General features: G+C 27.1%; 1 protein-coding gene across 1 annotated transcript in view; it reads right to left on the minus strand.

The window, feature by feature from the left end:
- LOC117174675 (RNA-binding protein with serine-rich domain 1) overlaps positions 1–12,221 on the minus strand; it is a 15,595-nt gene extending 3,374 nt beyond the window's left edge. Inside the window, exons 1-4 of the mRNA XM_033363971.1 lie at positions 12,087–12,221; positions 11,882–12,010; positions 4,478–4,819; positions 4,076–4,323 (exon numbers count right to left, since the gene is read on the minus strand). Coding sequence (XP_033219862.1) covers positions 4,076–4,323; positions 4,478–4,819; positions 11,882–12,010; positions 12,087–12,088 — 721 coding nt within the window. The 5' untranslated portion in view covers positions 12,089–12,221. The remainder of the gene's footprint in view (positions 1–4,075; positions 4,324–4,477; positions 4,820–11,881; positions 12,011–12,086) is intronic.
- Positions 12,222–16,031: the final 3,810 nt, after the last annotated feature.

A 16,031-nucleotide genomic window follows, 5' to 3' on the forward strand; every position in this document is an offset into this window, starting at 1 on the left:
GCCAATTAGCACAAATGGTAAGTTCCGACAGTGCCTACAAGTGTGCCTACTGGCCGCTAAATGGCAATACCGGTTTCATATGTATACACCTGGTAAGTATGAGTGTTAATGAAATTATCATTAAATTCCCAATTAAAAAGACTAAAGTAAAAAAAAAAATTTTCCCGCAACAGATGTCCGAATAATGCATTTGTTTGATAAATTCGTTTAAAAAAGTCATCAAATTTATGAAGCAATCATGAATTTAGCTAAATTTACTATGCAGATCCCAAGCAAAAAGTCTGACATCGAAAAAAAAAAAATTTTCCGTCGAAAGATGTCCCAACAATGCATTTGTTTAGTAAAAATGTTTGAAAAAATCATCAAATTGATCAATAAATGACACATTTCTTCTGAAATTAGCATGAAGTTCCCAATTAAAAAAGTTGTCATCGAAAAAAAATGAAATTTTATTTCGACAATTGCTTTATCTATGATTTTTCAAATTAAATTTATTTTTAAAAAATCATAAAATTTATCAACTATTTATGAATTTTCCTGCAATTGTCATAAAGTTCCCAACTGCAAGGACTGGCATTGAAGAAAAAAACGAATTTTTCTTTCGACAAATGCCTTATTTATGATTTTGTTTAATAAATGATTTTAAAAAATCATAAAATTTATCAACTATTTATGAATGTTGCTAAAATTGTCATGAAGTTCCCAACTGAAAGGACTGGCATTCAAAAAAAAAACTATTTTTTGCCGATAGATGCCCGAATAATGCATTTTCTTATTAAATTTGTTTTAAAAAAAACATAAGATTAATCAACAAATTATGAAGTTTTCTAAGATTATCATAAAGTATCTAATTAAAAAAAAAATGACATAGAAAAAAACGAATGTTTCTATCGAAAAATGGCTGATTGATGCATTTGTTTATGGAATTTGTTTTTAATATTAGCAATAATAATCTCAAGAAGAAATTTCTTCATCATTATATTGTTTTTATCCAAATTTCTTGCAATGTAACTTCAAAAAACGTAAAAAACAGCCTTTCAACAAATAATTTGTTCATAAAAAATTGTTTTGTTTATTATACAATGTTGGAATATCTTAAACTAATGTTACTCTATGAGACTCAGGCGATTTTAACAATTTTCGTGTTATTGACGAGCACCGGGAACGTCAAATAGAAAAAATGGCAATTTTTGTCGTCATATTTGTTTATTTATAACAAAATTGATAGCCTGTTTTAAAAATCAGACAAGAAAACACTCTTAGAAATCTTATCAGCTTATTCCAATTTTTATTCGTCCAAATCGGTATATATTTGTGGGCTGGAAGTTATTTTGAAATAAATAAGTTTGTTTTCCCCCACTGTGTAGCGTGACCCAGGATCGCCCGCCCTTTTTCAAGATCTACCATTTTTTTCGACGGAAAACTGAGAGAAAAATGATGAGATGAAAATTATGAATATTAAAATATTCATAAGTTATCCAATCAAATCGCGAATAAAGTTATGAATTTTATTCTTAAACGTATTAAAAATGTGCAAAAACATTACTTTTTCTTTTAGCAGAGGAAATTTCAATAATAAAATGCTGTAAAAGTCACGAGGAAAGTTTTGAAATACAAAAAAATGGCGAATTTTGTAGCAGTACATTCACACACTTTGAGGAATATTTTTCATTATTTTTCACTAAATGTATAACTTGTCCGGACAAAAATAAATAGTGGTAACAAATTTAATAGAACTTGAAAAATAATAGAATATTTTTATTATTATAATTTATGTTGGAATATAAAAATAATCAACGATATTTATTATTGTCCCAGTATTGGACATACTTTTTACGTTTTCCCAGTAATGGTCGGCTTACCTTATAAACAATATTTTAATTCTTAATTTTAATTCTTATTTAATTTAATTCTTACTTAATTTCATTATTCTTTAATTCTTATTTTAATTGTTAAGAGGTACATTTTCCGCATTCTCCACTTAGTTTCGGATGAACATAATCATCTCAAAATAGAAAATATATAGGCTTGAATAAACGAAACTGCAACTTCTAAAACTAGTAATAAGGACTGAATTAAAATCAGAGTATCTAGCGATTCTTAGGAACAAAATTCAAGGTCTTTTCCAGGTTTACCTGGTCAAGAAATCATAATTTTTCAGCTCTCCCTTTTTACATCAAATAATGAAATAAACGTTTATCATACATGTAAAAAATGAGCCATTTCCTTTTTTATAGGCCAAAAATTTCTAAAAAAAAGCCGAATCGTAAAACAACAAATTTTTAATTTTTTGCGAACATGAGTCGTCTTTGTAAAATCTTTAGGAATATTTTTTAATCTTTGTAATGTCTTTGAAATCATTCAAATCTTTGTGAAATCTTTTGTAATGTTTGTGAAGTATTAAAAACTCTAGTAAAAGCTTGAAATTTCGGTGAAATCTTTTGGCATTTTACAAAGCTTTTGTAAAATCTTTAAAATGCTTGAAATATTTTTAATCTGTGTGAACTCTTTCTTTAATCTTTGTTTGCGAAATCTTTTGCGTTTGTTTAAAATCATTTAAGTCTTTTGAAATCTTTCCAAATGTGTTGAAACCTTTTGAAATGGCTTGAAATCTTTTGAAATTCTTAAATCTTCTCCAAGTCTTTTGTATTCGTTTGAAATCACTGGAATATTTTTAATCTTTTGAAATCTTATAAAAAAATGTTGATATCGTTTAAAATATTTGAAATGTTTTTAAATCTTTGAAATCTGTTTTACTGTACCCTTGCTGAAATCTTTGAAATCTACGAAAACTTTCTGACATTTTTTAAAATCTTTGTAATTTTTTCGAAATGTTTCTTTAATCTTTGTTCGTGAAATGATTAGAATCTTTTCAAATCTTCTCAAATTTGTTGAAACCTTTTGAAATCATTAAAAAGCTTTTAAATGTTTTGAATTTTTTTGAAATCTGGTGTACTTGTTGGAATCTTTGAAATTATTGAAATGTTTTGAATCCTTAAGAATTCTTTAAAATACTTGAAAAAGCTTTCGGAAATCTTTTGTAATCGTTTGAAATCTTTTCAAACAGTTTTAAATCGTTTAAAATCTTTGAAATTGTTTGAAATCTGGTGTACTGCACCCTTGTTGAAAACTTTGAAATTCTCGTATTGTTTTGAAATCTTTATGCATGTTTTATGAAATCTTTGAAACTTTTATGAAATCTTTTGAAAGTTTTAAAATATTTGTACAATGTTTGAAATCTTAGCTAAATTTTCGAAATCTTTGAGATATTTTTTGAAATCTTTGTGAATTCGTTAGAATTATTTAAATTATTACAAATCTTAGTGAAATCTTGATATTTCCTAACAAATTCTGAAAATGTTTAAAAGCTTTTAAATGTTTTGAAATCTTAGAAATGTGGTTTAATATACCCTTTATAAATCTTTAAACTCCTTTGTAAGTTTTAAAATCTTTGTAAAATGTTCCAATTCTTTATGAAATGTTCGAAATCTTTGGGGAATTTTTGAGCGAACTTTTTAATCTATTGTACACGCCTTTTTTAATGTTTGAAATCTTTGTGAAATATTTTGAAATGTTTATAAAATCTTTCTTGAATATCTGTTTGGAAAATCTTTTGTACTCAAAAACCGAGTGCTCAACCCCTCGAAAAATCCGTTGTATGGCAATGGCTTATTCTAATTCTGAAACTGAATTAACATCGAAATTTTAAACTAACAATTTTTATAATTTCTAAGTTGAACACCTCAACAAAAAGTGCCTGGAAATTTCTTTATTTATTCGGTAATAAACAAAAGATAAATTATATCTTGAAGAATAAAAAAAAAATCAGCAGCAAGATATTTTCTAAACGAGATGTTTCTTTCATAATAGGCTAAACGATTTAAATTACTCTTCGCATACCGATAAAATTACTGTTAAAAAAAAAAGAATAAATAAAATTCAAGGTTTTCGTGAAAAAATCAAGGAGATTTCCAGGTTTTCAAGGTCACTAGACACCCTGAAAATTAATTCTAAATTATGTCCAGATGGTCTAATTAATGATATTAGTATATTCAGAATCATAAATTTAACTTGCCTCCGTCCATGTGTTTCATGGCGTTCTCAGCCTCGTCGGCAGTTTCAAACTCAACATAAGCGAAACCCCTTCCGTGGGTCGGATGGAATTTGTCAAGTGCGAAATCCACCATTTTGATATTTCCATAAGTGGAAAAGATTTCCATAATGTGTTCCTTGGTAACGTTGCGGGTCAAGTGACCAATGTGAATTTTCGTGGGCCTCGGGATGGGTGAACGCTCTCGACGTTTTCTTCGAGGAGACGGTGACCTGAAATTCAATTTATCATTAGAAATGACAAAATATCGTCAGCTTCTTTAAAAACATTGCACTTTTGAGGTAAAGTTTAGAGTCCGTAGCAGAAACCAAAAGCTTGGCTTTATAAATTGTATGGAAATTTGGAAATTTCTTCCTTTCCAAGTACCTGGAACGTGGTTTGGGCTTTGGCTTTTCAACGACAGCATTACTGCTGCTCTTTTTCTTATCCTTTTCCCTCTCACGATCCCTTTCTCGTTCTCGTTCCCGCTCTCTCTCGCGTTCCCGCTCGCGCTCTCGTTCCCTTTCGCGCTCCTTGTCCTTCTCTTTATCTTTGTTCTCGTGCCTCCTTGGTGCATCGGCACTTTTGCTTCGGCTACGCTTTCGAGCCCTTTCTCGGGAACTTCCAGAGGAGCTGCCTGAACTACTGGTAGAGGAACTTGATGAAGAACTCGATCTCGAACTGGATCCACCGCTGGAACTCGATGATGTTGAACTGCTGTCAGAGGAACTACAATTGGAAATAAAAAAGAGTCAACAACTTCCAGAGAAGTTCTAATCATCGAAAATTGTCAATATTGAAGTAACAGGGTTGCTACAAGACTCTGGTTACAAGATTCCGTCACTTTTCCAGGTTTTATTTTTTTTAAATTCCATGTCTACTTTTTTTCTTTAATTCAGTCAATTAAAATGAATTGTTACAAAATGAACTCAAAACAATTTTACCAAAGTGAAAAAAGTATCCTGCAATAATAACAATATAATTTTTTTGTTATTACTTTAAGAACAATTATAGTCCAACTTTTTATGCAAAGGTTAAGATTACATTTGAAAATAATAGTAATCTAAAAAGAACTCTGAACTTTTTCAGGGTGGCCGTCTTAAGCAAAGAAAAAAATTCCCCGTCATTTCCCGGTTCGCAAACATTTTTCATGGTCAATGATATTTAAAAAAATATGTCCGCTGCGTGGGCACATTCTCATTATGCGTTGCGCGCGAGGCGCTTAACGCCAAGTTTGAGCGCGCGGGTACGCTATCGCGCTCGTTTTCGTACGTTTGATGCGTACACTTTAAGTAAAATTTTTAAAATATTGTAAATACTATAACTTAAATCGAAAACTGTGACTTAAACTTCTGAGGAATTACAACCATAAATTGTAACTGCATTTTTTTCGATTTGATTTTAAAGAAGGTTCTCAAAGCACCTACGGCTTTGGCGAGTACATTCACATTACGAAACTCGCGCTTCGCGATCGATAATTCGTGTCCACTTAATAAACTTCATCAAAATAATTTGTCAATTTTGTTAAAATCTACTAAAAATAACGTTTTAAACTTATGGATCTCTTAAAAAATCAAAATTGCATATTGTTGAATATGATCCAACTTTTGGAACTTTTGTCTAATTACAAAATTTCATGATAATAGTTTAGAAAAACATATATTTTACATCTAATAGAAATTGGAATTGATATTTCTGAACCTATTGAAAAATTTGTTTTTCCTTTTTTAGACAATTTTCAAAATGTTGAAAAGCATATAACTTTTTGATGTTTTACCGAATTTAAAAATGTAATTAGGATAATTTGCAATTCTTTTTGACGCGCATCAGAAAATTTGACAAAAATTTCTAAAACTCATAAAAAAATTTTATTCCAATTTTGAAAAAGATCAAGTTTTTTTAATTGTTGTCTGATCGAAAAATGTAGCTGACATAGTTTCTAAATATATTTAATATCTAGTGATGAATTGAAATGAAATTTTTTAATCTTTTAGAAAAATATATTTTTTTTATTTCTCTGAACATTTTCAGAATTTTCAAAAGTATATAACTTTTCTAATCTTCATCAAAATAAAAAATTTTAATTGGATACTTTGCAAGTCTTCTACCCATGTATAAGAAACTTTGACAAACAATTTCAAACTGAAAAAAAATTTTTTTTTCAAATTTTGAAACTGCTCTAAATTTTTTTATTTTGGTCGGAAATATCTGCTTAACGAACTTAGCCTTCATTTTGAGAACTATAAGAAGTGTATCAAAGGCTGACTTGATAACACAAATCCTTCAAAAGTTAGCGTGGCTACAACATTCAGGTTACCATAGATACAGACATACAGACACCGATAAAATTTTATGATTTTTGGATTCTGTGAGTGCGGAAACGTAAAAATCCGTTAAACACCAGACATAGAAAATTTGGACTATTACATTACACTCTCATGAATGAGAATGTAAAAAATTAACTGAAGCCACTAACACTTTTTAAATTAAATTTAGTTAAACTGTCAAGTTACAAAATTTTAACTTTTATAAATTGCAGAATTCAAAGATTCAGATTCAGTTCCAAAAATATAAACACATGTTATCATTTTCAATGCTCTAAATGGAAGAATCAATAAATGAATTTAAAACTGTTCAAAATTATACCATTTTAGGCAATTTTACATTCTAATTTCACCTCAGAATTGATTAGAAATTGAAAACTTCTCTGTTTAAATCCGAAATTTCAAATCTTTTTGAAAATTTCCCTATTAAAATCTAGAATTTTAATTTTCTTTGAAAATTGTCCATTTCAACACATTATAAGAATTAAATTTTGTTGCTTGTTACTTCAAAATTAAATTTGGTTAAATAAAACAATTAAAATTGTAACGTTCAAAGTTTAGTTTTTTGTGTTGAATATTTAATTTACAATTACTGATTTTAAATGATCAGTCAGATATTTCTAAATATTAAGTTACAATGCTTTTTTATAATTGAAAAATTTCAAATTGCATGGTTTAAAAATTGAATATGTTAAAGTGAAATTATATTTGAAATTTACTAAAAGCCTTTAATTATAAATATATTATTTTGAAGTTATTTTAAAATAAAAAATATATTATAATTTTTTAATAGGGCGTTTACATCTGTTTAACTAAAGACTTGCAAATTGAAACAGTTTAATTTTTAACGTTGAAATCGGGACATTCTAAAATTGTGAACTGATTCCGAATCGTCTTGTACAACCAATCATTATTTACTTTTTAAACCTCAAAGTACAATTCAATTTAAAGAATCATTAATAAATTAATATTTACAGTTGATAAAACAAAAATGTTATTACCACAAATTTTCAATTTTAAACGCTTCTAGTTTTTAATTGTTTAAATCTTTAAAACTGCATTTTTAAATTTGTTGAATTCAAATTTACACTTAAAAATTAACAATCTAAAATGGAACATTTTTAAACTAAAAGAATTTCGAAAAAACGCAGTCTAAACTGAATGATATCATAATTCAATATTTTAAAAACGCTTAAAATCAAAGTTGGAAGGATATTTTTTTTTCTACAACTTTGTAAATTTCCTGGATAAGACATAAATTCACGGTTTTATACAATTCTCGGTCCAGCGGCCACCATGCTTTTCAACAAAGTAAAAATAAAACTCTTAGATCGCAAGAACTAATAAAATGGTCTGAAATTTATCAAAATTTAATCAGTTCACGAATTTATTTTTCAAAATCTTCTAGTTATATCTGCTTTTACCATTGAATCTTCCATTTCTTTTCATTTAATGCTTACACTTTGTCTGATATTTGCCATTTCCTTAGGTTTTCCAATTTTCAAATTAATAATTCGCTACGAAATACTAAATTATTAAGACTTTAACGTTTTTAATTTCATTAATTTCCAGGTTTATTAAATACAATTTAAAAATTCCATGATTTTTCTAGGTCTTTTAGCAACTCTGAATAATAGTAGATTAAGGTTACAGCTAGTTTAAATATCTGTGATTACAATTTTTTACGATTTGGTAGTTTCCATTAATGTTGACCCCCCCCCCCCCCCCCCCCCCCCCCCAATTAAATATGTATATAATCTCTTGAAATTGCTTTCAGGGCGTAGGAACTGGGACCCAACCTTAAAATTGAATTGCCTTGTTCACTCCATAAATACCAGAATTATGTACACATTTTCTATATAGTTAGAACCTATTCTTGTTTTCAATCAAATCTGAATTCAGGGTGAAAAATTGGTTAATTTCAATAGTTTTTGTGCAAAACATTTTTTTATGCTAATATGAAATTAGATATTGTTTCACTCCGAATACAGATTTGATTCAAACTAGTAATAGTTCCTAATAAATTATTTTAAAAAATCAGTGATTCGAACAAAATTAAGGAGAATTTTCAGATATTTGTCAATTGTTTCGATAAGTTTAAAATGCAGCGAAACTTAAAGACTGTGCTGGTGTAATTTGGCTAAAAACTAAACTCAGCCTAAAAAAATATATTTAAAGATAATGAGGCTACAAAGACATAAGGTCAGAGTTTTGTGATAATTATGTATTATATTGAAAATATCGTAAGGAAAAGAACGAAAGAAAAAAAACTTTTTTCTTCTTTCTTTCTTTTTTCTTCTTTCGACATAAAACTTTGAAGAAGCGCAAATTTAAAAATGTCACTTTGTGTTGAATTATATGGAATTTACAGAAAGAATTAGAAAATATGAGAAAATATCCCTTAATATTGTTCGAATTCCTGAAAAAATATGTGATTTTAGTGTGGAAATTGCTGGAAATTCTTTAAAAAGTGTACCCTTCTGTCATTTTCAACTATGCCTTATAATCCTTTAAAATCTACAAATCACTCAAGATCCTTTAAAATTTTGTAAATTCTTTTGAAATATTTTGAAATCTATTAAAATGACTTAAAATCTTTTGAAATCCTTTAAAATATCGTGACTTCTCTTAAACTACCTTAAAATCTTTTAAAGTCTCTTCAAAACTCCAAAGTTGCAATAAAATACCCCGCGAACCTTCAAAATTCGTAAAAATACTTCCGATATCCTTAAAATCCCATGATTTTCTTCTAAATATTTCAAAATCTATTGTCATTTCTTAAAATCCTTTGAAATCTTTTAAATATTTTGAAATCCGTTAAAATCTCATAAATTCTTTTTAATTATTTCGAAATCTGTTAAAATCCATCGATATCTCAGAAAATCCTTTGAAAATCCCTTTAAATCTTCAAATTTCCAAAAAAATCCCATGTGATCCTTCAAAATTCGTAAAAAATACTTCGATATCTTTTTAAATTCTTTAAAATCCCTAGACTTCTATTCAAATATTTCCAATTCTCTTAAAATACCTTAAAATCCGTTGAAATCCCTTCTTTTTTTCAAATTTCCGAAAAAATCACCTGTGGACCTTTAAAATTCGTAAAAAGCACTTCGATATCTTTTGAAATCTATTAAAATTTCGTGACTTCTATTGAAATATTTCCAATTCTCTTAAAATCCTTTAAATTCTCTTTAAAATCTTTAAAATTCCACTAAAATGCCCAGAGAACCTTCAAATTTCAAATAAAATCACATGCGGACCTTGAAAATTCGTAAAAAATACTTCGATATCATTAGAAATCCTTTAAAATTCTGCGACTTTTATTGAAATATTTCCAACTCTCTTAAAATAAGTTGAAATTTCTTGACTTCTCTTAAAATACCTTAAAATACCTTCAATTGTTCAAATTTCCAATAAGATCACCTGTGGACCTTTAAAATTCGTAAAAAGCACTTCGATGTTTTTTGAAAACCTTTCAAATTCCATGACTTATATTGAAATATTTCCAATTCTCTTAAAATTCTTTAAATTCTCTTTAAAATCTTTAAAATTCCACTGAAATACCCAGAGAACCTTCAAATTTCAAATAAAATCACATGCGGACCTTCAAAATTCGTAAAAACTACTTCATCATTTGAAATCCTTTAAAATTCCGCGAATTTTATTGCAATATTTTCAATTCTCTTAAAATACTTTGAAATTTCGTGACTTCTTTTAAAATATCTTAAAATCCCATCAATTCTTCAAATTTCCAATAAAGTCAACTGCGGACCTTCAAAATTCGTAAAAAAATACTTCGATTTCATTTGAAAATCTTTAAAATTCCCCGACTTCTATTGAAATATATCCAATTCTCTTAAAATATCTTGAAATCTCGTGATTTGTACTAAAATACCTTGAAATCTCATGACTTCTCTTAAAATATCTTAAAATCCGTTGAAATCCCTTCTTTTTTTCAAATTTCCAATAAAATCACCTGTGGTCATTTAAAATTCATAAAAAGCACTTCGATATCTTTTGAAGTCCATTAAAATTTCGTGACTTCTATTGAAATATTTCCAATTCTCTTAAAATTCTTTCAAATTTCTTAAAATCCTTTCATATCTTCAAAATTCTAGTAAAATTCCCAGCGAACCTTCAAAATTCGTAAAAATACTTCGAAATATTTTGAAATTCATTAAAATCCCACAGCTTCTTTAGATATATTTCTAAATGCCTTGAAATTTCTTTGAAATATTTCAAAACTTCAACCTTTCAAAACTCGTAAAAATACTTCCGTTATCTTTTGAAATCATTTAAAATCTCGTGGAAATCTTCGCAATTCCTTTGAAACCCAGTTCACATAATCGAAATCCTACTAAAATTCCCTGCAGACATTACAAAATCGTTCAAATACTTTGGTATTTCTTAAAATCTTGTAACTTCTTTTCAAAGATTTCAAAACATCTTTAACTCCCTTCAAATCATCGAAAAATTATTAAAACCCCATGCGAGACTTTGAAATTCGTAAAAATACTTCGGTATCTACTAACATCCATTGAAATGCATATCTTTTAAAATATTGCGAATTCTCTTAGAATCTTTTGAAATTCTTTAAAGTCCTTTTGAAATCCCGTGAAATCTTTTGAAATATTTCGAATTCTCTTAAAATCCCTCGAAATTCTTGAAACTCAATTAAAATCCTGCTACTTCTTTTTAAATCTCTTAAAATCCTTTGTAATCCGCGGAAATCGTTCTTATTTCCTTAAAATCCCTAAAAGCCTAATTTCTTCAAACTCTTTAAATATTTTTAAATCAGTTGAAATCTGTGAAACCTCATCAAATGAAAAATTCTTTGAAATTTTGATGAGATCGCTTGAAAGCTTTAGAAATCACGTTTACGGTAAATTATTAATGATATATTGAGTGAAAATATATCAAATTTTACGTAAGGAGATAGGGGCAGGTGGGCTACAAAATTCTTACGAATCCTTACAATAAAGTCGAAAGAAATTTACATTTTCAAAAATCATTCTTACATAATTAATCGAAGTTTCCTCAAAAGCTTGCGCTTAAAAATGATAAGAAATTTGAATTTTAATCAATTTCTGTCGCTACATGTTTACATAAATAAGTGAAGCGTGAAGAAATTCATGCTCTCCACAAAGTTTATCTTGTAATTGTTATCTCTCGTAATTTATATCTTTAGCTTATACAATTCCTTGTTTCACCTTCAAACAAACAGAGTATTTTGAGGTTATGTTAATCATACACCGTCGACAATTTTAATAACGAATTTCAATCCAGAGCATCCAGCATAACAGAATGGGCCAAGATTTTAATTAAAAATTGCTATTTACACCAAGAAATTTTTTGAAAAACCCACCAATTCCGTTTTTGCTACATATTTTCGACATTTTGGAGCCGCTAAAGTTGGTTACGCTAAAGACAAATAATTTGAGAAATGATTTTTAAAAATTATTCCTACCTGCTGCCACTGCTGGAAGAAGAAGCAGCACGTTTCTTTCTTTCCTTATCCCTGCCTCGTTCTCGTTTGTTTTCCTTATCCGTGATTTCAGAATCGCTTTTCCCCGCACTATCTTTGCGGCTTCGAGCCCTAAAACAAAAATTAATGAGAAAAAATGTGAATCTACGTTTTCAAATATAAAAAAAGGGTTTTTCAGGCAACTTACATAATCAGGCTTTATGAAATAAACTTTTATTTGAAGATTATTTACAACTCATGAGTGGAATTATAAAGCTTTCCGACAAACGAGCGACCTTTATGTCAATTCGTCCGTTTTACAAAATGGCAGAGTCGATTATAAATTTAAGGAATAAGGCTGGTTCCAACATTACCAACCGTGTTTCGTTGTCATCTTTCAAGATGGCTGAAATTTGGAAGACAAACTTTGGCGCCGATTTCGCATTTTTTAAATACTAGAACCACGCTAATGATCTTTTCTTTAGAAAATAACTCCGTTCATTTTTCAACATTTTGTTATATATTTTACAGAAAATCCTATATCATTTGAGAACGTTCTGTGTGATGTACAGATTTTTATTGATTATAGCGAGAAAATTACAGTAACATTCAATAAGAATGACGTAATTTTTTTTATTTACTTACAATACTTATTTAAAATAAGCAGATTAATGTTTTCATTAACAAAATATGACTCGCTGCGTGTGTAATAATTCGATAGCGTACTTTTAATATTTTTTAGCATTTAAAAAACATGAAAAATACATTTTCAAGATATTTCGCTGATGAACTATTCATAAAGATAGAATTAAATTCGAACTATTTGAATTTAATTCGACTTTTCTATAAGATTACATTTACCACTGCTTCTGGACATATTTTTTACATAAATGTATGATACATTATTTTATGTTTATATCAACTTCAATTCAAAATCTATATTGTAACATTTGAGTTAATCAAGACAGATGCATACAACAGTATTTCAATTTATATATTTGACGTGAGTATAAGTAACTTTATTGTTAAATAACAGTCAACATGGTATTTTTACAATTAATTAAAACTAATAATTTGTCTATATTCTTCTCTTGATTCTGTGTAATATAAAAAATTTCAGTTCAAAACTTGACACTGTAGAGTCTTTCCCACTATGTTAAAATTTGAAAAATTTAAGGCTATTTTTTTTAATGATCATAAAAAAATAATTTTTAACAAAATAGTTCAGATTAGAAAAATAATAACATTTAACTAAATCGATTAATCTTCAACAACAAAAATATTTTGAAACCAAATAGTTTAATTTTCAACCCTAAAGATAAATTTCCTACTAAAAAAATTTTTTAAAAATAAAATAGAGGAATTTTCCCAAAATATGTAGTTAAATATTTAACCACAAAGGAGTTTTCAATCAAACGGATGAATTTTCAAACCACAAGATTGAATGTCTATTAAAATAAATACTTTTTCGAAAAAATGGAATAATTATAGTTACATTTTCAGTTTTCAAAATTAATTTTTAATAAAAAATGATAATGTTCAACAACAAACAGAAAATTTCAACTAAATAGTTGAATTTTCAACTGATGAAAATAAATGTTTAACTACACATGAAACAGTTAATTTTTCAGTTAAAAAAATTGACTTGTAAAAAAAGTCAACAAAATAGTTAAATTTTGAAGAAAAAAGTGGCTTTGAAGTAAAATGATGAATTATCAACAATAAAAATATGAATTTTTAACAAAGTAATTACATTTTCAACTAAGTTGAAAGCAAACAGTGACTAAAAAATCTTTTTAGGTTCAAAATGCAACTACTTAGTTGAAAATGAAAATACTTCGTTAAAAATTAATTTTGTTTTTGTTGTTGTTGATAATTCATCATTTTAGTTTAAACGCCGTTCATTTTCTTCAAAATTTAAGTATTTTGTTGACATTTTTTAGTCGTAAATTATTTTTTCTGTACTAAAAATTTATCTATTCATATTTTTTTAAATATTTATCTTCTTCAGTTGAAAATTTAACTATATATTCGAAAACTTCTATTTTTTGGTGAACATTGTCTTTTGTGGTAGACTATTAATTTTATTGGTGACTACATTATCTTTTTGTTTGAAAATTCATTTCTTTGCTTGAATATTTAACTATTTACGTTGAAAATTCCTTCAGAAATTTAAATTTTGATTGATAATTCATATATTTTGTTGAAGATTATTCCTTTTTAGTACAAAATTAATCTTTTTTGTCAAAAATTAGTATTTTTTACACTGAAAATGTAACTATCATATTTTCTCGAAAATGTATTTTTTTAATAGACATTTAATCTTGTATTTTAAAAATTCATCCGTTTGGTTGAAAAGTTCACTACATATTTTTTTGAAAATTCATCTATTTGGCTGAAAATTTGCCTTTTATGTAGGAAATTCATCTTCATGGTTGAAAATTTAACTGTTTGGTTCAAAACTAATTTTTCTGATAAAAGATTCATCTTTTTACTTAAATGTTATTATTTTTTGTTTATAATTGAAATATTTTGTTGAAAATTCGTCTTTTTTTTAAATGATTTTTTTATGATCATTAAGAAAATAGCTTTTAAATTTTTAACAAAGTAATTCCATTTTTAACTAAGTAGTTAAATTTCGAACCTAAAAAGATTTTTTAGTCGCTGTTTACGAGTAGCAAACATCTTGAAAATTTAATCAAGTTGTTATATTAGGAGAAAAGCCTGAGAGCAACAGAAAATGAACAGGATGATCAATTTGATTCTTTTTTTTTGTTGCATATTTACTTTTTTAATCAATTCAATTTCAATTTATATTTGCGCGTGCACAATTTTAAGTAACTATATTGTTAATTTATAGTCAAAAAGGTATTTTTATAATAGTTCAAAAATAATCATTTCTCTATATTTTCAACGAATTGTTTACGTTTAAATAACATAATTTTCAAAAACAAAATTGACTACAAACGGATAATTTTGGTTAATTCCAATAAAAATTTGTGAATATCTTTATAACTGGATTTTATTATTTTTTTTTAATCAGTCCTTGCTCGAATCGTCATGTCAATTTTACGTTGGTCGCAGGATTTTTCGTCTAACATAATAATTTGATTTAATGTTTAACCTACCCTGTATTTTCTTGATTATTCATCATTTTAATTGGAAAAACTTGTTATGGCTTAAAATTTCACTATTTTATTGAATTTCTTTTTAGCTGCAAATTCGTTTTTTTAACTGAGAATTTAACTATTCCAGGTTTGATTGAACATTTATCTTCTTCAGTTGGAAATTCATCTATTTAGTTAAAAATCCCAGTTTTTTGTTGAATTTTGTCTTCTGTGGTAGAATATTAATCTTCTTACCTTTTTTGTTGAATATTTAATCCTCTTGAAACAATTTACCTTTTTGGTTTGTAATCTTTTTTTTCGGTTGAACATTTATCTTGTTCAGTTGGAAATTCAACTATACTTAAAAATTGTTGTAATTTGTTGAAACTTTGTCTTTGTTGTTGAATCTGTAATCTTATCAAAATAATTTACCTTTTTGGTTCAAAATTTACTTTTTTGGCTGAAAATTTAACTATGAGGTTGAGAATTCTTTTAAAAATTCAAAATTTAGTTCCAAATTAATTTTTTAAAATGAAAATTATTTTTTTTTTAACTGAAAATGTCACCATTCCATTTTCTGGCGAAAATTGATCTTTTTTGATAGGAATTCGATCTTCTTGGTTGAAATTCATCTGTTTGGTTGGAAATAGAAGTATTTCGCTGAAAATTCATCTACTATTTTGTTAAAAATATATCTTTGATTACAAAATTTGTCTTGTGGGATAAGAATTCATTTACTTGGTTAAATAATGAGAGATCGATGAAATTTTATCTTTATTTACTGAACATTTTTTCTCGTTTGAAAACTCAACTTATTTGTTGAGATTTCCCCTTTTTGGTTTGAAAATTGGTAGACTTTTTTGGTTGAGGATTCAAATAATTTGTTGAAAATTCTTATTTTTTTATTCAATCTTAAATTGTTTAAATTCTTTATTCCTCTAATAGTAATTGGAAATATCAACTATGACACTTTTCTTGGAGAACTCAGTTTTTTTATCGAAGCTTTATTGATTTTTTAAAAATTTAACTCTTTTTTGGAAGATTTC

This window comes from Belonocnema kinseyi, chromosome 6, assembly GCF_010883055.1.
Source record: "Belonocnema kinseyi isolate 2016_QV_RU_SX_M_011 chromosome 6, B_treatae_v1, whole genome shotgun sequence".
Taxonomy (NCBI): domain Eukaryota; kingdom Metazoa; phylum Arthropoda; class Insecta; order Hymenoptera; family Cynipidae; genus Belonocnema; species Belonocnema kinseyi.